Raw genomic sequence first — 26,700 nt, 5'->3', positions numbered from 1 at the left:
AATCTAACCTATACGCTTTAACACAAATTAGTCTTCCTCCTAGTCATAGGTCTCAGCCCACTAAGTCTTGAGATCACATCTATCTATCTTTTGGCATGCTACAAGCTGAAAGTCTTTATCTCTTCAAAATGCATATGTCAAAATCTTGACTCCTAATATGCTTTTAAGAGATGGGGGAATTTGGGAGGTGATTAGGTCATGAGGGTGGAGCCCTCATGAATGAGATTAGTGCCCTTATGCAAGGAACCACAGAGAGCTCCCTTGCCCTTTGCATCATGTGAGAACACAGCAGGAAGACAGCCATCTATGAAATCAGAAAGCAGGCCTTCACAAGACATCAAATCTGCCAGTGCCTTGATCTTGGACGTCCCAGTCTTCAGAAATGTGAGAAATAAATTTTTGCTGTTTACTAGCCACCCAATCTATGGTATTTTGTTATAGCAGACCAAAAGGACTAAGACATGGTATTAATATGACAAAATCAGTTTTGTTGACTACTGATCATCTGGCAGGCTTTGATGCCTTCAGTTTCAAGGAAGCCAATATAAACACCCTAACAGCAAAGGGTGCTGAACAGAACTGGTGCATGACAAGGCTTCAGTTAGAAAGACCCAAAAAGAAGTAGCTTACTGAAATGTTTCCCACTCACTTAAGCTTACAGACACTGCAACTGCATAAAAAAGGGTCAGACATTTATTATCTTCCTTTAGGTGAATATGGCTCATGTACATCCTAGAGTAAGACATGACATTTAGCTTCATTTGCTGTCATTTATAATTTCTGCCAAAAGTAGGTTATGAATTTCCCTATACTTTTAAAGAGAATTTACTGGTTACCATTTAACCTTTCTTAATAAATCACAGTCATCCATTAGACGTACAAGCTGTACCACCATGGAGAAATGTCTGCAGGGGTCTTCAGCGTGCAGAGTTGCCTGCCCTGCCCTACACTGTCTCCAGGCTGCTATGCTTTTTCACTTCTCATATATTTTTTTAAAATAGTTTATCTCTCTCCTCCCTTGTTGTCAAGCTGTCAGTCAGCTGTCACTTTTTACTGCTGTCAGTGAGCCTGCCTTTATCGCACCCCCAATTTGATGCTGTTAATCTGCTGTCAGCTGAAAAATCAGATAATCAAGACCTCTGAAACTGCATTTACAATAAGTGATGGGCTGAACACTGGATGGAGGTTTTGAGACAGGAGTTCCAGTTTCAGTTCCAGTTCCTCTCTCTCTCTAGCTGTGTGATTACCAGAAGACACTAAACTTCTCTGGGCCCTGGTGCCTTCATTTTTAAAATAAGCAGGGCCTGAATCTGAGAGAGAGAGAGACAAAGAGAGACATGGAAACAGAAAGAAAAAGAGATCTCACTTAGACTTGAAGTCTGTTTCTCTGGCTACCAAAAAAAAATTATTAAATTTTTTTTTTTGTGAGTTAACAGAATGCAGAGTGGGGTACCACTGTCCCTTTAATTGTCAAATTCAAGGATAGCTTTAGTCATCACTTTATTTAATCTCACTCCTCTGAATTAACTACCGCTCATCTCCTTAAAGGGATTCCCAGGTGGCTCAGTGGTAAAGAATCCACCTGCCAAGGCAGGAGACATAGGAGATGTGCGTTCGATCCCTAGGTCAGGAAAATCCCCTGGAAGAGGAAATGGCAACCCACTCCAGTATTCTTGACAGGATAATCCCATGGACAGAGGAGCCTGGCTGGTACAGTCCATTGGGATTGCAAACAGTCGGACATGACTGAGTATGCATTTAAGCCCAAGCCATCTCCTTAACACTCTCTTCCCTTTGTCCCACAGGATAATTCTCTCGTTGATGACCTTCTGACTCTAACCTTTTCTTCTCATTTCAATCCTGGGCTCTTCTTCCACTAATCCCTTAAGTTTCAAGAGTGCTAAAGGCCAGTCCAAAGCTAAAGATCAGAGTCACATTGAGAAACCAGGAACAAGCCTGAGAAGCAGAACCTGCGTCCTAGGAGCCACCGTGAAGACCGTCACGTGTGCCCCATGCTGCTGATGTGTGATCAGACGAGGACTGAGAACTGACCACATGCACGGAAGTCCTCAGTGACCTTGACAGAAACAGTTTCAGTGGAGCAGCTTCAAGAGAGAACAGTAGGAATGAAATTGGGGAAAAAATGGTTTTTTTAGACGTTTTGCTATTAAGAGAGAGAAAAAAAAGGTTTTTTTTAGAGGTTTTGCTATTAAGAGAAAGAGAGAAAGGAGGCAGTAGCAAAGGAAGAACTGGAATCAAGAGAGAATGTTTTTAAGATGTAAAACAAATAGCATTTTTGTATGCTAATAGGAACCATCCAGAAAAGAGGAAAATGGATGATGCAGATCAGAGAAAAAAAATTACTAGAAAAGTAATTTTTAGGTAAGCAAGGAGGATGGACTCCCTCAAAGAAGTGGAGATGGACCTTAGACAGAAGCAAGGTCAGTCCATCCACAGTTATCGGTGTGAAGATAAAAAAAAAAAAAAAATGCACCCAGAAGCACATAATTGGGTAAACGTGATGGTGGCAATGTAAAGATATTCTCTTCTGATTGCTTCTATTTTTTTCAGTCATTATCTGAGAAGGAAGTCTAAAGATTTGGTATTAAAAGCTTACTAATTTGGTATTAAAAGGGAAATGTATGAATAGTTATCTATAAGAGGGGAAGCATGGTATACTCGCCATCCAGCTTGAAGTGTCCATCTAGATTTAGGGGTCATGAATTTAGAGTGGGCTAGTACGTATGGCTGGAGGATTTTCTCCTAATCAAAGAAAAAAGAAAAGGTGCAAAAGTTTTGAGAGTATACACAAGAAAGGAGGTACAGTGATAGAATATGGAAGTTCAACTGGAAAAAGAAGGAGCAAAATTAGGACGAGAAGAATGAAAGTGATGAGCTGGTTCCTTACCATCAGTGGACAGTTGCTTCTGGTAAGGACAAAAGGCTGCTTAAATCAGGGTGAGAAGAAGAATATACAAAGGAATTTCTTTATTTATATTAGACTGCTCCTTTGGCAGAATACTTCTCTGCTATCACACGTTAAGAGACGGAGAAAGGGAAGACAATCCTCTTTACTCAGGTTGCAATAAATGTGCTAGGTTATAAAACAACGGGGATGAAGGAGTTAATAAGATGAATTAATCTTTATTAAGGGCTTCCCAGGTGGCGCTAATGGTAAAGTATCTGCCTGCTAATGCAGGAGACAGAAGAGACATGCGTTTGATCCCTGGGTCGTGAAGATGCCCTGGAGGAGGAAAAGGCACCCCACTCCAGTCTTCTTGCTGGGAGAATCCTGTGGACAAAGGTCCACGGAGGCAGGCCACGGTCCATAGGGTTGCAAAGAGTCAGACACAACTGAGCGTCTGAGCCACATCCCACACAATCTTTATTAAGGTTCTGTTATGTGCCAGGCTGGACATCTGGCACATATTATTTCATTTAATTGCTACATCACGCCTATGAGGTGATAAGGTAAATATAATCATAACCTAAACTCAAGGTCGTTACACTTGCATGGGTTACAGAGCTAGTAGTGAAAGTCAAAGTGTGAGCTGCTCAGCTGTGTTCAACTCTTTGTTGAACCCACAGACTGCAGTCCTCCAGGTTCCTCTGTCCATGGGATTTCCCAGGCAAAAACAGTGGAGTAGGCTGCCATTTCCTTCCCTAGGGTATCTTCCTGACCCACAGATTGAACCCAGGTCTCCTGCATTACAGGCAGATTCTTTACTTTCTGAACCACCAGGGGTGGTCAAGTCTCAAATATGAGCATGCCTAACTATGGTATTTAAGAGCTTTCTCTTCCCAAAATGTTTTAATACATATAATGAAATATTTTCAAGTGAATATTCTTCCTTGCTACAATTTTTCTGGCCTTTGAGAATAAGGTAAGGGTAAGGAAGGCATCAGGTAACAGCAGGTACTATAAGCTCAATATTGGATTTCAAGCTCAATGTTGAATGTTCTGAGTTTGAACAATTATCAACTTTAGAAGTCCTCATATACTTTGCTGAAATATGGCTTTTTCCCTTCCTTGATTATTACCCCTTATATTATATATTATTATAGCACATTATATTAATCATTTAAGTATATATTCTGCTTTGTTTATAAATTAAATACATCCTTGCCATGAGTATAATATTTGCATAGAGAGAAAGTAGAAGCATTCAAAAGTTGTTTTATTTTTAATCACCTTGGTTATTTGCCTTTGGCATTACTAAATATTTTTCAACATCTCAACAAAATAATACTCTTTTTAAGACTGCAGGCATTAGAATGATTGTCATTCATGCAAATAATCACTTACTTACACTATATGAGTTTGGGTTGGATAAAGCAAATTACCATTTGAAAATAATTCAAATAACACTCTGGGCTAAGACCTTGCTTATGAATGTTATCTTGGCCACAATATTTCTTAACCTTCTTCCATTTAGCTAGATTTATTTATGGTAATACAGTCCAAATTAATAAACTATTCAACTGCCACAGGTGTATTAAACATAGGATGTTGTAGGACTATATCAGATGCAAATGAATTTTAAAAACATTATTTATTTGAAATTCTATAGAAATAAAAATTAAGATGTACTACAACTACGTATTCACTTAAAGATGTACATTTTAATAAGATATTATTATATGAAAAACTTAAAAGAATGTCAAAAATAAAGTTAAAAAATATGACCCAAAGTATAAGCTATATTCTAGCTAATTATAGAGCTAAAGCATAACCATTGTATTTTTTAGAAGTTGACATTCTTTCATCACACATGAAAATTATGGATTACAAACACATACCATATATACATACATGTACATACATATAAAAATCAACTGTGATCTTAGTTTCACTTAGCTTTATAGTTTTCAAAAATGTAAATAGATCATTAAATATTTTTGACAAATGACCTGTACTAATAGGAAGATAAGAAACTAAACAGAAAACTGAATCAAAAGTCTCTGACAGTAATCAACAATGTGAGTACAGCCAATCTGCTTCTCTGGCCTTCTGTTTTCTGAACTCCAGAAAATCAGGATTAGGCAAGGTGGTCTAACAAACTTTAGGACTCATAGCTTGACTTGGTATTAGGCAGAATTTTCTTCAGTGCAATATTAACTAGCAAGACTCAAATAAATCAGTATTAGAGGTGCGGAAGAGTGGGTGTCCCCACAGCAAAATCTGGGTGCACGGAGTCCAGAACACAGACCCGAATGCCGACCTCCTACACCGCAAGCATGGACAATAAATTGCTTCCTGCCTTCACTTCAAGCATGGGGAAGAAACAGCTGTCCCTGAGCTTTTTTTTAAGGACACAGTCAGTTACAAAACAGCAGCATCCCCAGCTAGTGTGAGTCCGACTGAAGTAAAGTTTCTATTCACAAGGGGGATATATTCCTGGTGGCAGTAAAAACAATTTTGCTAGGTTTAATCAAAAGTGAAAAGGAATTCTAGAATGTTCCCTTTGAGCCACATCATCCATTGCTAATTCAGGGTGGGCCCAGTGATAAGGGTAATAAAAATATCCTTAGTGACTGAGAAAAAGAAATAGCAATTAAATGCATTTCAACCCAATATAAAATACCAAATTCTTTACTAAAATAATGTAAATAATAAAAAATGGGAGAAGCAAAAAATAGAAAAAACAGAATGGGAAATGAAAGTAATCTAAGCAGCAAAATTTAACACTGACTTACTTAGGAGTTACTATTATACATATAAACCACTGGGAATAAGCTGAATAAAAGGTTGAGACGTGCTTGACGATGACTTCTGTATCAAAACAACAAATGAAGAAACAACAGTCAGTGTTAGAAGTCAAAGCACGTTTCTTTGGCAAACAAATATAAGAGAAAAGAAAGGAAGAACTTAGAATTAACCATTCAGTGATAGGTTGGACACATGATTTATAAATCACAGCAAGGTGAAATAGTACTCAATTCTCTAACCATGCTTATGTGAAAAAGCTAAAACTGGCAAGAATAGCACCTATTTTTATACATTTGGGGAATAATTTATGACACAATATTGAAAATAGAGTCACACTGACCTGCTCACGTCAGGAAACCTGATGGGAAAGTAAATAACTTGGCACTTGGGTCTGATGATGCTTTCCAGATCCTTGGGTCTGTGATCAGGAATCAACTTCATGAATTTTCCAATAGAAGTGAGAAATGACTCCATATTAAAAACTGAGTTGAATACCACCACATCAGCCACCAGGCTGCAAACGGAAAGGATAAATGCATATGGTGAGCCCACATTCGTTCAGTTCTTTTTCTTTTATAAAGAATCTTAAAGACTTCTTTATTAATCACAGTTTTTGCTGAACCTCGGGTTTGCAAAGAACTCTTCACTTCCCAGTTTTTATCAAAATGATCCTAACAGATAAGTTACTTTCATTAGCCTTATATCAGGGAAGTTAGATGGCTGGCATCAGAGAGGAAAGGCAAGAGAGGAATTCAGTGATTTAATGGGATTCTATGAGGCTTCAGGGCTCTTCTGGTTCCTTAGGCAGTAAAGAATCTGCCTGCAATGTAGGAGACCTGGGTTTGATCCAGGAAGATCCCTGGAGAAGAGAATGGCTATCCACTCCAGTATTCTTGCCTTGAGAATTCCATGGACGGAGGAGCCTGGCAGGCTACATACCATGGGGTTGCAAAGAATCGGACATGACTGAGCCACTAACACTCTCACTTATGAGGCATCAAACCTAAGTATATTTTTCTGCAAGGCCAGGAATTTTCTGTAGTATCACCAAGAACATGAGGACCTTTCTCTCTGTGGCCCAGTTACCCATGTTGAGTTTTTTTCAGTGATGTACTTTGATTTACACCACAGTATGGAGAACAAAAAATTTAGCATACTTTTCACTGTCTTTAAGGAGACTAATCCAGAAAAAGTTATTTCACACTAGAGCATACCTTCATAATATGTGGTGGTTAAAGTCTATCTCTCATTTTAACCTTTGTTTCAAGAAACTGTTAGGCTTTTGAAAGTTCTGAGACTACATACACAGAAAGGATTATATAAGTACTCTACAAGTAACTTATTCTATTATTCTATCAGACTTGGGGGAGTCAGAGCTATAGAGGAAACTGGTGAAAATGGACCCAGAAATCTGTACCACTAGGTCCTACTGATTACATAATACATTATAAAGGACCATAACACCATGAACCTTCAAAATTAAACAAAAGAAATATAATACTGGCTGTTGCTTTCGATGTAAATGCTGTGATCCTCTCCTTAACACTTTTTTTAAATTAAAAATAATCTATATAGTTATAAGGAAATGTAGAAATAAAATTTATGTATCATAAATATGTCAGTAGTTTCCAAATTTGCATATAACATTTTTTTGGAAACCAATGAACACAAATGATAACCATGGGTGAACTAGATAAAACAGAAATATGTACTATGTTTCCTTTATGACTCAAAAAACCATTTTAATAAATCACTGTTTTGTTTTTTAAAATAGCCCTCACTGCTTTAAGCAATGATCCCATGTCTCAGTGTCCCTGGATCTCAACATGACGCATACAAATGCTTTGATAAGAAGGTGTACAAGATCAAAGAGAAAATAGTTTTATTTCACTCTAAAATGAACATCAAGAAAACTGAAAAGAAGACACGTAAGTCCACAAGACTGCAAAACACAAATGAATAAATAGAGTTTACAGAGCAGGAATATCATAACAAATCCTAAGTTTAGTTTAATTTGGATTTACTGAGACAAAGTTCCTACTATCAGTACATAGTGGAATGAAAAACCAACAAAAGGAATGTTGACCCGCCACCCCTAACCACTCCCACCCCTGCAAAATTGTTTTCCCATACAAGCATTTTTTGTCTTTTTAGTTGCAACCTAGTGCAAATTTGGGGTTAGCAGTGATTACAACATGGATAACACAAGAGAATGTCACAGAAGTGCTGACTGCACTGAGCAATAAGGAAGCCAATATAATAATATACCAAAAGTTGAAGGATGTTTCACAGCTAGTCTGTTTTCACTATATGTCACATATTGTAATAGCGACCCACAGGTCATAATATATAGTTACGACAAGTGTTCATCAGTCAGAGGGTTAGTGAAACCTCTATTTAAGGTGAGTGCTTATGTCAGTCATGGCTGAAGTCCTTAACTGCCACACAGTCAAGAAAGAAATCTGACAGGGCCAACAAAAGCAGAAGTCAGCAAGAAAACTAAAGAAACATTTCAGGAAGCTGGAGTCATACTTTTCAAAGAGAATCTGAACTGGACTGCTTTCTGACATTCTTATTTTTCCTCTGGACGACTGCAAACCACTGCTTTCTCATTAAGAGTCCCAGCGACGATCAAGTCCATTTCTTTCTCTCCAAGTTCATCTACCAGTTTACCCTCTTGAGAAGAGCAATGCTCAAAAATCATGTATAAGATTTTATGGTCTCACTCTCTTTGAGCAAAAACAATCTTTTCTAAAACAGAGAGATGCAGGGCAGTGAGTTAAATTTTTTTTTTTTTTTTTGCTATTTGCCCTCAAAGGGCATGCAACTCAACTACATATATTCTTAAAAACCCAGTCTTTGCCAAATTAAAGAACCAAGATAGTTTATAGAAATATTCTTTTTCATGCATTTCCTCTCTGATATGAGTGGGTGTAACTTCCATTAACTTTAAAGCCATCCATAAAGGGAAAAACAGACTTAATTTTTTTCCCCAGTTATTTCTCAGGGGTAATAAACACACACTATCTGAGGAAAAGAATGATGCTAATTCAAGAAACCAAAAGAATATTACAAATGTTTTCCATATTGATAAAGTACAAAATGATTTCATTTTTGTTTTTAAAACATACTTTCCCTCTCTGTTTCAATATAAAATAAAGTATTTTAATTTTATTATGAAATTTAAAAACGGTTGCTTTTTTTTACGAGACATTTGACGGGAAGCAGCTCCACTCTATTTTGATAGCACTGCTACTTCACAATTGAAGCAGCTTGTAAAAATGATTGCAGGAAAACATTTACAAAATGCTCAAAACACAGAAGTATTACCAGCTAGCTGTTTTTCTATGTCAACGAAACTATGGAATACACTAGCAAAAGAGCTGGGTGTCTGTTTAAGCACATCATGAACCCCAAAGGCTAATAACTGTTAAAAATGGTGAGTAAACTGTACCCAATCACTGCCAAACTGACTCCATTTGAGTGTTGCAGTTATGTCGATGGGATCCAATAGCAAAGCTGTTTCAGAGTCATTATTAACTTCTTTCATTAACTAAGTTTCAAGAGATACACTTTGTTGAAGTAACAAAAGAGAGGGACCATCACCTTTGAAATGTCATGGTATTTTAAGGCTAGGCAATTTCAGAAGATTCAATGAGGGGAAGAAAAAAAAAAACCAAACATCACCTAAAGATTCATTTTCCATAGTTTTCTCTTACAAACAATAAGAATAAAAGGACAAAAACCTCTTGCTCTGTTATGCTTTAATTTTTGTTTACTCCTCTGTACATTTCTATTTTGATTTTGGCTAGATCTATTGAAAGTAGCTGGTAAATAAAAGTTGAATAACTGCCTTTTCTAAAAGTACGTCTCACACAACAGATGATGGAATAAGGGACTAAAGGAGGTCCCTGACAGCCCTTTGCTTCTATTTTGAGTGTTGTAGAAAAAAACAGTTAAATAACTAGTTCAACATATAATCAGGTTGCTACACATACGTATTTTATAAAAAACATTAGCTGTTCTCTTATATGTGTGTGTATATATATTGCAGAGGCACAAGTAATTCTTACCATGGAAGGTATATTTAAACATTTGCTCCTAATATAAGGTATTTTAAAAATATGTGTACCATAGGTCTCTAGATTTAAAAGTTAACTATAAGGAAAAAGATGGCAAAGGACTAAATACAGTGGTACAATCTATACCTACCAGGAGAGAATTTGGTTGTATCCATATTGGAAATCCCTCTCCTGACATTTCTTGACAGGATACACCAATTGGTTCTCATGGAAGTACAGAATCTTTTTCAATTTCCCAAGGTCAGGTCGAAGGGCAGCCAGTTCTGTCAGGTTAAGCACTGAGCTTGCAAAGAGGATCCTAGGAAAGAAGGAAATTAGGGTTACCATCCTGAGCATACTTGAAGGGGCATTCTTCACCTTCTCTCCTCTCTACTCATCCTACCCCAAGGAAAACATATCCCCCATAGGGACACATCAAGAGTTAAGCCTAATACCATGTAGCAGCATTCTAAGTTTTGATCTCTTAAAAAGCAGCTGCTAAGAACTATAAAAGCCCTGAATCTCATTGGTCTTCTCAGCTCAGTTACTGAGAGATGCAAAAAAAAAAAAAAAAAAAAAGCTGGATGGATTTTATTGAAAAAGGCAAGAAAAGCTCTATCTGAAGGACAAATGGAACAAAGATAAGGCTGACTGGGGAATACTTTGCTTGCCAGTTTCATTACACTTTACTTCTTTATGCAACCAACTACTGAAATTCAATATGTGAGCAGGAATGGCACATGTTCGTGTTATGACATAAACCCTTTTGATTTATGCAACAGACTTATCTAGTGAGGGAGGGCTTTTTCTCTTGGCATGTTTCTCACTGCCCCCCTTTTAAATATTCTGCAGTATCTGTGGGGTTGGTTTTATATTTTCTTCTTGATTACTGGACTGCTAATGGCACCAGATGTATAGCTTGTATTATCCCTTATATAAAACCTAAATTTAAAAAATGAAGAAAGGCCAGTTCCTTGTCTTTGCGGGGGGAAAAAAGGAAACTGAATGTCTACATACCCATGTTTATAAATGAAATAGTGTCTATTTACTCATTCATTCCACAAACAGTTATTGTAAATGTCTACTATGTACCAGGGTCAAGCCAGGAAGAAGAGAAAGGGTGAACAAGACAGCCCTCAGAATGAATGCTGTCTATAATAGTGACATGAACAAAATACTAGAGGACAGACAGACAACTGTCCGGGACAACCTGGAAATATTTCACTAACAAGCTGGCTAACACATGTGGACACAAAAGAGGGACAAATTGCTGTCCCTGAGCAGCTGGGGACATTTGGATGGCATGATTTTGATGAAACGCCACCTTTATAACATGATATAGAATCATTTAACCCTTACAGCTTTAATTCCCATTCTGAGAAAATGAGATTCAAGAAGGTTAAGAGTTTTTCCTAGAAATCTCACTGGTATAAAGTGGCAAAGCAGAGACTCCCGGTATTCTGAGCCCAAAGTACTGTTCATTACACCACAGATATGAATTCGTTGTGCACCACTTACATTGCAGATGCTTTTTATTGTACTTAATAAATACAAAATAGCATCCTTGTTATTACCATGATTACAACTACTATAAATTCTCCCTTGCTGACAAGCCAAATGGCTAACTTCAGGTGTTTATATGATCTGCAGCACTAGCCTTTCACATAAGAAGAATAATTACATAACAAGAGCATATATCATAAATGGGAATTCAAGTGTCTTCTTCATGGACTAAAAGAGGAACAGAAGACCCAAAAGTAGAGACATTTCTAAACTCACATTGCTGTATTAATGCTATGATTTATTGCTTTAAATAAAAACTCTTATCAAGAAGATGCATTTTTAATTGTCCATTTGTATTCAACTAAAGCAAATAGAAAATTTATATCCTGAAAATGTCCTCTATTTTGTCCAAAAATATTCCCAAAACTATCAAGTATAAACTTTTCTAAAACTGGGACTGGGGACCTCCCTGATGATCCAGTGGTTAAGACTCTGTACCCAATGCAAGGGGAATGAGTTCGATTCCCAGTCAGGGAACTAAGATCCTGCATGTACATGGTGGGGCCAAAAAATAAAAATAAAATAGAGACTGAAAATTCTGAAATACAAAGATATTTGCTTATTTACAAATCTGACCTTTAGCAGAGAGAAAAATAAAATGTAATCTCAATCAATATTTTCCTTAAAAAAAAAAAATAGATGGTGATTGGTAGAGCAAGTTATTAAGTAATATTTCCCCCTCCCTCTTTTCCTGCTCCCACCCTCAACATACACACTATTGCAAGCAATGACTCAATCACTGAGACCTAAGCAAACACGATGCATTCACACACAAGGAAGAAAAATTCATTAACTACAGCTTTCCTCTATTAATTACGTGGAGAAGTAACTTCCACTAATTAATGGAGAAATTTGGTAGACATCAACTTACCAAGTGATCAAACTTAATGTGAACAATGGTGGATCAAAAGGATATCATGTATTTCCCAATACATGATAGAAAGACAGAGATAACCAATTCCTGCCCCAAATATTTAATCTGAATTTGGTCATGAGGAAACAGCCAGCCAGTCTGCAAAATAAATGGGGTTGGATCTTCAAGAATGTCAAGGTCATAAAAGGAAAAAGAAAATCTAGAGTAAAGGGGAATAAAGAGATCCCCAAACAAAATGCAGAGTGTGATCCTTGACGGGATACTGAATGGGGTAAAAAACAACTATAAAAAGATATAAGGACAATAGGGAAACTCTGAGTATCGGGTTGAATACAAAATTGTAAAGTTTTATCAATCTTAAATTGAAGTGTAGTAATTTCACTGCTGTCATACAGGAGAATATCCTCATTCTTAGGAGACATGTTGAGTTATTTACATGTAAAGTATCATAATGTCTGCAGCTAATTCTTAAATGGTTTGGTCAAATGGTCATCAATAACAAATATTCAAATATTCATAGAAATGTTTATAATTGATTAAATAAATGGTATATTGTAACTCACTGATCTACCATTACCAATTTTTAAGTTATACATTTACGAAACTACAAATTTGGGAGGATATGCATTAGATGGCAGTAAGTAGAAGGGGAAAATATGTTACATTCCATGAATAATAAATGCCTCATATATGTATTTCTAGTCATAATCCAATTGTTCATTTGCTCCATGGGAATTATCCTCAGGGTGGAACATCTGTAGCAAATGTTTGACTAAAGCAAGGCCTTTACTCTCCTCCACCACACCACCACTCTTTACCCTACCTACCAGCTGATCCATAATCTAGGAATCCAAATTTAAAACTGAACCTTCCAAATAGAAGTTATCAAATGAAAGGATGCAATACATTCAGAAGGAAAATGGCAATGGTTTTCAAAATATTACCCATTTGGGACTGCCCACACCAACACTTCCTTCAGTTTGTTCAGTCATCAATAAGAAACTCATTTTATTTTTATAACTAATTTTGAAATAGCCCTCACTACTTCTAAATTGTGGAAATTATCTCCAACATAGGTAAAAGATTTCTCTTTGCTTTTTGCTTGTAAAATGGTAGTTAAATTGGACAATAAGCAACTCCTCAAATATTCAGCCCAGTGATACCTAACAAGTGAGGAATATGCTCACGAAGAAAAAAAAATATGCAGGTAAGATTCATAGGCAATTTTTACTTTGTCCTCTTTTATCAATTAAAAAGAAAAGGTACAATAACACAATGAATGACATCACTCAATCAGCAGTTAAACCCTAGGTTCCCAGTGTTCATCCTGCCTCAGGTATTATTTAAGCAATAAATCCTAACAAGGTGAGCTTTATCATCCCACACTGTGTCTCTGGCAGGAAAGGGCACAAGGTGATAGCAAAAACCACTAGGAACAAGATAATTCCTGACAGCTGCTGCTTGAGCACAAGTTAAATTGAACAGTTTATCTCAGCATGAAGATGTTATAAGGTTTTATGTTTAATATTTTTAAATTAACATAAAACCCAGAGAAAGCAGTTGGGCAATCTTTCACAAACATGACAGACTACAGTCATTGTATAAGCTGGATTAGTACTTATTACCAGGCTACTACGGAATTAAGCTGTTTTTAGACCACCAGAGAGCTTTACATTGCAACTCTTGTCTCTGCAAGAGAAACCTATATTTAAAATGTCTGCTAAATTCAAATTAACAGCTACATCATTAGCTCACCATCTCACCAACAGTATAAGTAAGCTGCTATTAAAATCGTCTAACCAAAACGGTTCTGTGTTATAAGGACGTTCTAGTATTTGGAATTGTATCCATATACATGCTTCAAGTATTTCCAATACACATTATACCTACAATCTGAGTCACATTTGCTTAAGGAATTATTCAACATAATTAAATTCAAGATTTTATTTTTCTTTGATTCAGTTTGAATATACTTGTTGTTTGCCTTTCATCCTATTTTCTTGATGAATCAAAAGAGGTGTTAAAATATACCTAAGCAGTGTAGCTGTGTGACTACTGTTATCAGGATGCATACTTTTATACCTTAAAAGTATGAAGTATGAAGGGGCCGTGAAATGAGAAACAGAGGACAGGCATTCAGGATTCTAACCACTGCCGTATACAATCAAGGAGAAAATGCTTCATGGACTAGTTACTCTTGTCCAATAAGATCTTTTCAATAGCCCCCCACTTTCCAAAACCATTTATCACATAAAGGGATACAGAACACAATTTAACACAGATACTAATTTACATTGTTATTTATTCTTAAACAATTTCTTACAAGGATTCCACAAGACTTTAACAGAAAAATAAATGCCTTCTTCCAGCTGTGTCACCTTGCTCAAAACTCCTTTGAATACTCAAACTTTGAATTCAAAGTGTGAAAATTCAAATTTTGAATATTCAAAATAAACTCCTTTTCCAGATTCACATTGCCCAACCTCACTACCTAAGTCTTTCTTTATTCTTTTGCCTATCTTGAGTTTCTGTTCCTTGATATCTCCTTCCAGGATTCTAGATCCCATACCTTTTGTGATATAATATTTTCTGCACGATGAAAAATATCCCTAATTAATATATCAGCAGTTAGCTAACATGACTATAAAGCACTTGCCAATGTAGCTAGTGTTACTGAAGAACTAAATTTTAAATTTAAGTTTAAATTAAATTAGGCATAAAGTATTTGGAAGGCACAACTCAGATGGACTAACTTCCTTTAACCCAACACTCCACCCATCCTACCTGAATGCAATGCCTCACTGAATTGATTTCTTTGTACAGACTCTTGATTGACTTATGATAATTTAATTTCTAAGTTCCTGCTGACTTACTGTATTTTACCAACCAGAGTCTCCAATTCTAAAAGCCCAGAATGATAATTTTTTACCTTCTGATAATTAGAAAATACATGTTCTTTACAGAAAATGTTTTAAATGTAAAAAACATAAATGAAGTATTGCACAACCACCCTGGAAGAGATGGCTACTATTTGCATTCTGGTGCTTATTTAGTCAGTCTACATGAAGCATCTATTATTTGCAAGGTACTGATTTGAAAGATGATGCTGTGATAGTGCTGCACTCAATATGCTAGCAAATTTGGAAAACTCAGCAGTGGCCACAGGACTGGAAAAGGTCAGTTTTCATTCCAATCCCAAAGAAAGGCAATCCCAAAGAATGCTCAAACCACTGCACAATTGCACTCATCTCACATGCTAGTAAAGTAATGTTCAAAATTCTCCAAGCAAGGCTTCAGCAATACGTGAACCATGAACTTCCAGATGTTCAAGCTGGTTTTAGAAAAGGCAGAGGAACCAGAGATCAAATGGCCAACATCCGCTGGATCATCGCAAAAGCAAGAGTCCAGAAAAACATCTATTTCTGCTTTATTGACTATGCCAAAGTCTTTGACTGTGTGAATCATAATAAACTGTGGAAAATTCTGAAAGAGATGGGAATACCAGACCACCTGACCCACCTCTTGAGAAACCTATATGCAGGTCAGGAAGCAACAGTTAGAACTGGAAATGGACCAACAGACTCGTTCCAAATAGGAAAAGGAGTACGACAAGGCTGTATATTGTCACCCTGTTTATTTAACTTATATGCAGAGTACATCATGAGAAATGCTGGGCTGGAGGAAGCACAAGCTGGAATCAAGACTGCCGGGAGAAATATCAGTAACCTCAGATATGCAGATGACACCACCCTTATGGCAGAAAGTGAAGAGGGACTAAACAGCCTCTTAATGAAAGTGAAAGAGGAGAGTGAAAAAGTTGGCTTAAAGCTTAACATTCAGAAAACTAAGATCATGGCATCTGGTCCCATCACTTCACAGGAAACAGATGGGGAAACAGTGGAAACAGTGGCAGACTTTATTTTTGGGGGCTCCAAAATCACTGCAGATGGTGACTGCAGCCATGAAATTAAAAGACGCTTACTCTTTGGAAGGAAAGTTATGACCAACCTAGATAGCATATTAAAAAGCAGAGACATTGCTTTGCCAACAAAGGTCCGTCTAGTCAAGGCTATGGTTTTTCCAGTGGTCATGTATGGATGTGAGAGCTGGACTGTGAAGAAAGCTGAGCGCCGAAGAATTGATACTTTTGAACTGTGGTATTGGAGAAGACTCTTGAGAGTCCCTTGGACTGCAAGGAGATCCAACCAGTCCATCCTAAAGGAAATCAGTCCTGGCTGTTCATTGGAAGGACTGATGCTGAAGCTGAAACTCCAATACTTTGGCCATCTCATGCGAAGAGTTGACTCGTTGGAAAAGACCCTGATGCTGGGAGAGATTGAGGGGAGGAGGAGAAGGGGACGACAGAGGATGAGATGGTTAGATGACATCACCGACTTGATGGACATAAGTTTGAGTAAACTCCAGGAGTTGGCGATGGACAGGGAGGCCTGGCGTGCTGCGATTCATGGGGTCGCAAAGAGTCGGACATGACTGAGTGACTGAACTGAACTGAAACTAAATGATGGACCCAAAAGGGAGAACAAAGTAGCTAAGGCAAGAAGAAAAGTGGCAGGTTTAGAAACTGAGTAAGGGCCAAGCAAACTGGAGCCATTTGTTCAGCAAGTCCCCAGAGCAGATGCTGAGGATGCCAATGGGCCTCTGTGAGACATGAAACGTACTTTTATGGTAAGAGCAACGGGAAGAGAATAAAGGGTTCTAATTAGGGAAATAACAAAACAATAAATGTTTATTTGATGGATTTACCTTTATTCTTTCATTTTGCAATATGTATAAATTATTACAATTTGATTTTTTGCTTTTCGTATTTTACATGCTTTGCTATGTTAGCAATTTCCAAAGCACATATTTTAACAGATTTCAAGATATGATGTGTCATAATGTCATCAACTAGAACATGAGTTTTAGATATTTAGATATATGTTTAGATTTATTTAAATACATAAAGTCTAAATTTTTTTCTTATATAATCTATGCTTCTATTACATTTAAGTATTTATGTATTTCGTGAGCTGTTTATTATTTTTTAATATCAGAAAACATTACTCTGACTGCAGTGTGGAAAACGGACTGCAAACGGAATTATTTTGGAAGAAGGGACAAGAGGAAGGAAAAGACACCATGGTGGCTTGAACTAAGATGACAGCATTGATGGTGCTGAGAAGCTTCTGATGGGGTTTGCTGATGAACTGGATGTGAGACATGAAAGAGAAGAGTGTCATCCTTTCCTCCACTGTGTCACTTTCAAAGTGTGTTGACAGTGTTTCAATGTAACCGGGAGCTCAGTGACACATACACGCATATATGAAAATTATTCCCAAACATTTTAAAGTCTTTGGCTTAAATATATTTTTTAAATTTATTAAAAAAAAAAAAACTGCATAGAAAGATAACTGAGTTCTAATCACTAATCCCTGATACAAAACATCATTTTAACTATGTTTAGTTGTCAGCTACTTGATCTTAATTAGAATATATCCACTGCACGCTGAAATGCTATGGATTCTTAAAAACCTTGAAGAACATATATAATCAAACATTCCCATTTGCTGAAACAATTAAAATTATAAGATGAAAGCCATATTTAAAGGGAAAAGAAACAGGGAATTCCGTGAAGGTTCAATTGTTAGGACTCAGTGCTTTCACTCCTAGGGCCTGAGTTCGATTCCTGGTTGGAGAAAGATCCTGCAAGCTGCAAAACATGGTCGATAATAATAATAATAAATAGTAATAAAATAAATTAAGGAGAAAGAAATGTAGTCATTTAGTTTGCTAGGTTCTTGTGGGAGATAATTTACAAGCTAATAGTTTCCCAAAAGCTGTCCCATAATGTAGCATCAATTAAGAGGTTAGTTTTGGTTTCTTCCACTATGTAATATTTTTTTCCTATGCTTATCATGAAGGCTAGGAGAACACAATACAAAGAATACGTGCTCAAAAGGCAGGGTATTGAGGTCTGTAAGCTGGACCTTCCATTAAGTAGTATCTCCAATTGGTTTCTTAATATCTATCCACCCTACCGTCATCAGCACTCTGAACTGCCTTACAGATGCTTCAGGAGACAAATTACGTAACACCTGCAGTGCTTTCTTAGCTAGCAGTGCCACTTAAATCCAGGTTATCTCTTAAATCACTCCAGCAAACTCTCAAGTATTTTAATTCTTCAAGACACTCAGTAATTATGTTTGTAACAAGAAAGGAATTAACAGGAAGGGGAGATGGGCCTATTATTGAAAAAAATTTTAAAAAACTGAAATTTTTACTGTGTAAAAACACTTTTTATGTATTTGAGGACTAGAATCTGTTAGGCGTATTCTTGTAAGGTACAAAAGAACAAGAGTCAATCAGAACTTTTATAGATATATCTGTTTTAGACCATCTATCAATAAGTCAACAAATCAAAATATTGTCAAGCCTTTTGACTTGACAAGCTAAGAAGTATATCATCCCAGTTCCAAAAGAGCTGACAATATAATTGGCAAAACTAGCCACAAGTACAGGAAACATTAAATAACAATAAATGTTTAAAAGTGTAAGTAACAGGATAGGCAACTCTGTCCTGCCCAAGAAATGTCCCAAAGCAGGGCAAGGCTGATTACGAATGAAGGCACAGACGCTAAGCTCCTTCAGTCCCGAGGAAGCATAGAAAACCCAGCGCAGTGGGAAACCAGAAGTCTCAAGTTCACTGAGCATAACAGGGAAGGCCTGCGTTCGGAGGTTTTGGGTCTGGAAGGTTCAGTGCTAGTTAAATAAATCAGAGAGGAGGGACAATTAGCTAAAGTCAAGGATTTGAAAAAAATAAAAGGAAATAAACAGGTAAAACTGAAAAGGTTTTAGAACCTAGAGGTAACCGAATAAAGTATTAGAAGTTCATGAAGTTCATACTTTACCTGCCAACCATATAGGGATACCTTGTACATTTATTATCATACTAGGCAAGCTTTTTTTTTTTCTTACTGTCCTTAACTGACTTAAGAATGCTCATTTGCAAAGAAAAGTAGTAAAACAAGAGAATAAGGAATCAGACGAAGTACCACCATCACTACCACTCTCGAAATAAGGGAGGTTGCTCTACACATAACCAAATAACAGATAAAACCAGTTCATTTAAAAGCATGGCTGTCCATCATTACTTTCTGATAACGAAATCCTTAATACAAGTTTTTGAAAGTGCATCTTCTCGTTTAATCATTATCCTAAGAGATGTGTCCTATTATTCCCATTTTACCATTTAAGAAGTTAAAATACAAAAGGTTTGATTAAGTGCTAAGACAATAGCAGTTACTAAGAGGCAGAGATGAGTTTCAAATCAAACTGATCTGGACTCTAAGCCCCTGCTTTTACAGTTATTCCACACTGATTCTGAATCATCAGAGATTAGAACGTGACAATGTTTCCTGTTAACTGTACTTATGAGAGTCTATGTCTTGAGAAATAAAAGAATATAAGGTACAAACCTGTACTAACCCAGACAGTTTTGTTTCATCCCTTCATTCATCACATATTTACTGAGTGATTATAGTGTTAGACAAATTGTGGAAAGGTGATGACCATCAATGAAGGATCTCCTGAAGAAATTCAATCTAGGCACCACACTCTAAATAATAGGAAGGAGTCAGCAGGCTGAAATAACAAGGAGTTGGTTGGGACAAGGGGATAGAGAGAACTGGATGATATTAAGAGCAATGAAGGAAACAGAAATGTCTGACTTGGTAATGGGGAGGAGAGGGAGAGGTTAAAGTTGACTCAAGGGTTTCTAGCTTGTACAATCAGCCAGGTAGTAGTACCACTCCTTAACAACAACAAAAAAAGAGAGAACATATCAGCAGGTGGAGTAAAGGAGAAATACTGAGACAGATTTTACAAATGTTGAATGTAAGTGGAGTATAGACCAGTGAAAGAAACTGCACTGGAGATTTAATTAAACTAAAGGGCTTGGTCACCAAATGTGTCTGTTAAAAATGCGAGTTTGGACTGTTATATAATTTTACAGATTGTGCTATATGTTTCTGCCACATTTCATACAGTATCTTGCTTCCTCCCATTAAGAGTATATACTCCTTGATGAGATAGATTATATCTGCTGTCCTTTTCTTGAGTATCCTTAGTTTCCCCAACATGACAGTTGCTACTCTGAATCTTAAGTTCTCTATAGCCTTACATATATCTTCCTTGTTCACTCCCTTACCTCAGGTGCTCAGTAAATGTTTTCAAATAAATGAATCAATCAATCATTCATTCATTCACTACTTCAATGATACTGAGAAAATCAAGCCAGTTGATTCTCTATTTATAGTAAAGTGTTCAATATGACATTTACTCCTACCATTAAAAAACAAACTGGAAAGAATCTCAGGCTGCCCAAAGAAAGCACTTTCTTACTGTGGCATCCAATACAATTCTAGGAAGTGTTACCTGATGCTGTGTTTGATGGAGTCCAGGCTTCCCTGATGGCTGAGACAGTAAAGAATCTGCCTGCAATGTAGAGACCCGGGTTCGATCCCCGGGTTGGGAAGATTCTCCTGGAGAAGGGAATAGCTACTCACTCCAGTATTCTTGCCTGGAGAATTCCATGGACAGAGGAACCTGGCAGGCTATAGTCCACGGAGTTGCAAGGAGTCAGACAGGATTGAGGGACTGACACATCCACATTCACTTTGATGGAGTCCATTATGTTTTCCGAGGGTCCTTAATAATGTGCCAGGCACTGTTCTCTGCTTTACCGTGCTAACGTATCAAGGACTGAAGATACCATCCAAAAGACAAGGAACTCCTGGGGAAAGGTAGGTGTCAATCTGGTATAAAGATCTGCAATGTACAATATAATGATAATAATCCCTGTCATCTTCAGGGATTCATGATCATCAGACTTGAAGAAGTTAAATCAATTAACATGCAAAGAGCATCTAACTTGCTGAGTGTGCTGGGAACACTTCATATGGTGTTTTATCTCCATAAACTAATATAATTAGTATGTGAAATATTTATAATTCACCTCATGATTAATCTATCGTAGAAAACTATTCCTTAACAGCAACATATCATTTTATATTGGAATATTCATGCCACTCTTGGAGTTCATCTCTAAACAGTATAGAGCTGGAAGACTAGACACCCAAGGTAATGGATATAACTCCTTTGTCACTGCAGCCCAACCCTACCAGTGTTGTCAAAGATCACACACATTTAAGGACACACTGACCAGTCAAGTAGAAGCTATTGCTAAATAGATGCAAAAAGCTCAGTTCAGGCACAAGCCTAAGAAACACACCATAGGCAAACACAGAGTTGCTTTTAGATATTATCATCATTTAGGCTTGATTATGACCCAGGAATAATTAAAATAATCACAACAACAACAATAATAATATCTGCTTCTTGGCATCAACTAAATTATTCTTAATAATCATGGAGAAAAAGGTATTTTGTGCCCAAATAGCTAATAAACAAGGATAAACATGATAGTCTGATAATTTTACTGAATCACCTTTACTGCTAAAATTAACAAGAACAAAGAAAAACACCTCCTAAATATTCAGTCTTTTTATAATCGGTCATAAATCTAAACTTTTCCATGCTTATGAATATTTCCTTTAAATTTGCTTCCAAGAGTCCTATAGTCTACTGAGTTGTTCTATCATTTGATTTGTGACATTTTGTTGCTATATTTCTCATAGAGATTATTCCTGTGTTTTGATTACTTCTCCTATGTTTGTTTTGGCAAGTCCAAGACAGTTCTTTGAAAGCTTCCCTGAATTTGGTGCTTACTATGCCATTTGAAGAAATACCTTCCCACAAATAATCTATTTAGTATCCCCAATGTTTTGCTATTTTACTCATCACTTTAACTATAAGGACATCACTAAGTAATTAATTATAAAAGTTAGTGCCAGCAGAGTGCACTCTGCACAGTAGGCCCTCGGAAAGTGTCTGGGAGGGTGAAATGTTAGCTAAGGTAGTGCATCACAAAAGAAAAAGAATTTGATGCTTCCCTGGTGGCTTCGTGGTGGGGACTCCGCCTGTCAATCCAAGAGACACAGTTTCCATCCCTGGGAAGATCCCACGTGCTTGGAGCAACTAAGCATGTTTGCCACAACTGCTGAGCCTGGGTTCCAGAGTCCAGGAGCCACAACTACTGAGCCCACATCTGACATCAATTACTGAAGCCCTCACACCCTAGAACCCATGTTCCACAACAAGAGAGATCTCCGGGATGAGACCCCCACGCACTGCAAGTGGAAAGTAGCCCCTTCTTGCCACAACCAGAGAAAAGCCCACGCAGCAAGGAAGACCCAGCACAGGCAAAAACAAATAAATAAAAACTATTAAAAAAAAAGAAAAAGAAAAAGAATTTGAAGGGATAGTCCCCAGATTGTGTCCTGGTCTTTTACATTTTTAAAGATGAGACATTTGATAAACATCTATTTGCTGAATCCTGTTTCTTTTTCATCAAGCCAACAAGGTGAAAATTCTAAGATTATGTTTCCCAATCTATAGCACAGAAGGGAAAACACCTAAAAGTTCGTTTTTGGAAAGATCCGAACTTCCCATTTGAATAGAGTAAAATGAAAATTACAAATTTTTCTACATGGCTAAGTTTCACAAATAAAAACTTTTTCAGTATGCTTCCCTTGATCACAACTGAAATAACTGCCCCCCCCTTTTTTAAAGAAATTAATATATACATAGGTATGGGGGGAAATAGATGAAAAATACAAAATGCTATATAAACAATATTATTGAGATTATTTTATGATGAAGTATTCAGGTCATTCAACACAACCTACTTGACAGGGTAAGTCTCTGAGATGCATCTCGTTCTCCCCTACCAAGGTCACACTGCCTGACCAGGGGACTGAGAGGCACAAAACGAGGTCATTTGCCCTGGGTTGGCCAGCTAGAAGCAAAACGGGAACCAGGATAGTGAGCAATAGCAAGGAAGTCATGAGTACTAAGTGAGCTGCCAGTAGTGAGGACAGCTTCAACTTAGACACTGGGGTGAAAATATTCTCCGCTTAAAAAGGGGCCGGAGGAACCCATTCACTGAGAGAAAAAGAAACAGCTAGAAAAACTCTTCTTTGACAGTATTTCACCCTTTTTTCCCCACATAATAATAGACAAAAGTACTCGAACATGGATATAAATATGCATTAGAGGCTCACCAGATATCCATCTGAGACTCAATGTTATTTGAATTTCCCCTTGCCTACTACTGAGGCTCACATGCCATACATAGGTCACAAAAAGTTATCTAAAGCCTCTCTCCTGTGCAAGACATTTACACCTAAGGCACAGCATGGAAACATCTATTCATAATCAGTCCATTCCTTTCTTCCCTTCCCTCAACTTGTACCTAACAGTGGCCACGGAATCTCAGGAAACACAGAGAACCCATCAGAGAGGCAAGCAGGGAACTTCAAGTTTGGTATGGAAAAGCCAGAAAGGTTAGAGGAGAAAACACTTGAGATGGACATTAAAGTTGAGAATTTCCAGTTCAATAGTGTGTTAAGGGCAGCACTTAGAAAGGGGGCAGATTATGTGTTTCTATTAATACTGCAGAGAAAAAGCAAATACCTGGAACCATGAATATGCACATTCTATTCTACTAAGCAAATATTCAGCATATTTTGTACTATTTACATACTTATATATTTATCATATAGCAAATAAGATAAAAAAGATAAGTTAGATTTGACATCTGCTCTTCATCTCTGTATTTGGGCAACTGAGAAATAAACAATAGGCTGAAGTTGTATGAGAGTTGAAATCTGACATTTTAAATAACTTTGTTTTAATCCCCAAATTCATTTATACTCTTATTATTGCTTACTGTCGGGGTGACGCCAGCTCACTGCAAATAAGTTTCATGACAAATTGCTCCACTGCTAAGTTCCCAAAATGAAATGCTTTCAGATAGGACATTCTACTAACTTCTTGTAATAGATCCTTGTCTTAAAAAACACTTTCAAAGGAATGTTAGTATTTTGCCACTCCATAGGAATCTGTAACAAGGCGAGAGAATCTCCTAAGAATATTCCAACAGTCCTTGAAAAACTAAGACTGTCACAAAACCTGAGCATCTGGCAACTCTGCCACCATGAAGTATCCATATGGAAGACACCAAAATGTGTCAAAGTACCCAAAATGATTCTGGATGGTGTAGGAGATAGAATAAATAATTCAGTATCGGCAACGCTTTCAACAGCAGGTAGTGGATATGCTACCTGCTTCTATAATGTGCCAGAATGTAACATAAGTGTGTGAGGCTGTGTGTGTATGTGTGTGAGAGAGAAAGGCAGAGAGGATATGAGTATACATGAGGCTAAGAGCTATTTTTACATAGAAATATTTCTTAGGTAGTTTTACTTGTAGGGACATCAGATATCTGTAAGTATAGGTTTATATATACACAGAAAAAAAATGGAGTCACTGAAAACTTTTTAAGATAAACATAGCAACAAATATATTACTTCAGAGTCAATGAAAAAATACTGCACATTAACTTAACATTATGGTTGAAATTGTACATACAAAAAAAGTCAGAAAATCCAAAATTATAGTTCCCTCAGCAACTATGACTGTGTCCTTGTGCATATATGAATATTTTGCATTACTATAATGATGATACATTTCAGCACTAATTTCAGTTTATGCAATGTGATTGAACTAGGATTCTTTTGGGAACTATAAACTTTGAATTTTTGGACTTTTGTGAATGTAAAATCTTAACCATAAAATTACATTAACATGGGTGGGGTTTCTGCATTTTATTTTCTGGCATTTAAAAACACAATAAAGACCGAATGGTTGACATTAAAGTAGTAAAAGATTGGTTGATTTGCAATAATACAAAAAAGATTTGATACAGAGTCTAAGACCTTAAAATAGGGATATACAACTAAAAACAAAAAATAAATGTCCTTCTGAAGATGAATCAAAGACAAGAACAGGCAAGACATCTTTCCAAAAGTGAGCTAATTTACTTTTTCTATAAAATGCTAGCTTCTAATTAGAAGGTACTTTCAATTATATTTCAACATGGCTATAAATACTGATACTGAAATAATTCTCTCACTACATATTGCTCTATCTTATGAAGAAAAAAATAGTATTAAAATGGCCCCTCACATCCTCAAGAGTAAAGCTGATTGGGAGCCCTTTTCCTTCTTGCATGTGTAACATGATAGGACATAATGTATAAGATGAAATTACATTATCGTCACCAACTACTTCATGACTATGAGCCTGAGGCTGATTCAAAATATGGTTCACAAAGAAACAGATAAACAATAACTAAGTTAAGCTTAAGAAATAAGTAACTGTTTTACATAATTACTGAAGTATTATACAACTGTGGAATAGCTGGGGAACGAATTAAAGAACAGTGACATATATAAAGAGTTCAGGAGAGAAGAGTCCAAATCACACTTGTTCAGGAAAAAAATTACAAATACTTTCATGAAAGTGGTATTTCTTTCAACTAGTCTCACAGAATAAGTAATTTTACCACAAAATGAAGACACTTCAGAAACACAGAGGAGCCTATGGAAAGATCCAGAAGTAAAGGTGGTTAACTATGTTGGAGAACAGAGTTTGGCTGAAGAGGAGGCTTGTGGAGGAGGTATAAAAGGAAAAACTGTAAATGCAGAGTAAATATACGTTGTAGAGGACTTTGAAGGCACGACTAACAAAGGCTGACAAGTCCTTAACTGCAATGTGGGGGTGGAAAGGTGGGGTGGGGTGGACTGAAGTTCATGTGCAAAGATGCTGTATTTTTAGAAGAGAAAGAAAAAGCAAAAATAATAAAACAAAAACAAACAAACAAACATAAACCTTACAGCAACAGGACAGACGACACAGTAGAAGTAAAGACTGAAGAGAGGGGACCAGTTAAAAGATTATTGTAATAATCCAGACAAGTCACAATGAAGGCCTGAAGAAATGTGACAACAGTAAGACTCAAAAGGAGGAGAAGGGATTAAAAGGTGCTTTCAAGATTTTGAGATACAATGACGGTTGGAAAACTAAAGGAATGACTGAGTACTGTTAGTAAATCTTAGACTAAAGCTATCAAGTTCCATACAAACAAGCATTCCTGCAAAAAAAAAAAAAAAAAAAGCAGAAGTTAGAAATAAGATCCTGAAAATACTAATTACACCAAGAGAAATGATACTATTTTTAATACCTGTGCAATTTACAAATTAGTGTCTCTACTCTTTTCTATCCTTATAGAGTCAGGAAGGTAAGGATATTTGTTATACAAATAAGAAAACTGAGGATCACAAGGATGACTTCCACACCTCATATGGGTACAAAGTGGCAAAGTTAAGGCTGGAGACACATTTTGGAATATTTAGTAAGAGAAGTTACTTTGAAAGTATAAATAAGATCATCAAAAAGTATAGAGATAAAGATAAGTTGTGTGCAGAACTACAGAAAAATACAAGATTGTAGACCAGCAACTGTTTTAACAG

General features: G+C 36.7%; 1 protein-coding gene across 4 annotated transcripts in view; it reads right to left on the bottom strand.

The window, feature by feature from the left end:
- Positions 1 to 26,700, bottom strand: part of GTDC1 (glycosyltransferase like domain containing 1) — a 406,950-nt gene that overhangs the window by 213,545 nt on the left and 166,705 nt on the right. For all 4 annotated transcript variants that reach the window (XM_061135437.1, XM_061135439.1, XM_061135436.1 and 1 more), the window contains 2 exons: positions 9,923 to 10,090; positions 6,051 to 6,224 (listed from right to left, as the gene is read on the bottom strand). In XM_061135437.1, coding sequence (XP_060991420.1) covers positions 6,051 to 6,224; positions 9,923 to 10,090 — 342 coding nt within the window. The remainder of the gene's footprint in view (positions 1 to 6,050; positions 6,225 to 9,922; positions 10,091 to 26,700) is intronic.

This window comes from Dama dama, chromosome 33 (genome assembly GCF_033118175.1).
Source record: "Dama dama isolate Ldn47 chromosome 33, ASM3311817v1, whole genome shotgun sequence".
Taxonomy (NCBI): domain Eukaryota; kingdom Metazoa; phylum Chordata; class Mammalia; order Artiodactyla; family Cervidae; genus Dama; species Dama dama.
This window is presented reverse-complemented; position numbering and strand designations above follow the sequence as displayed.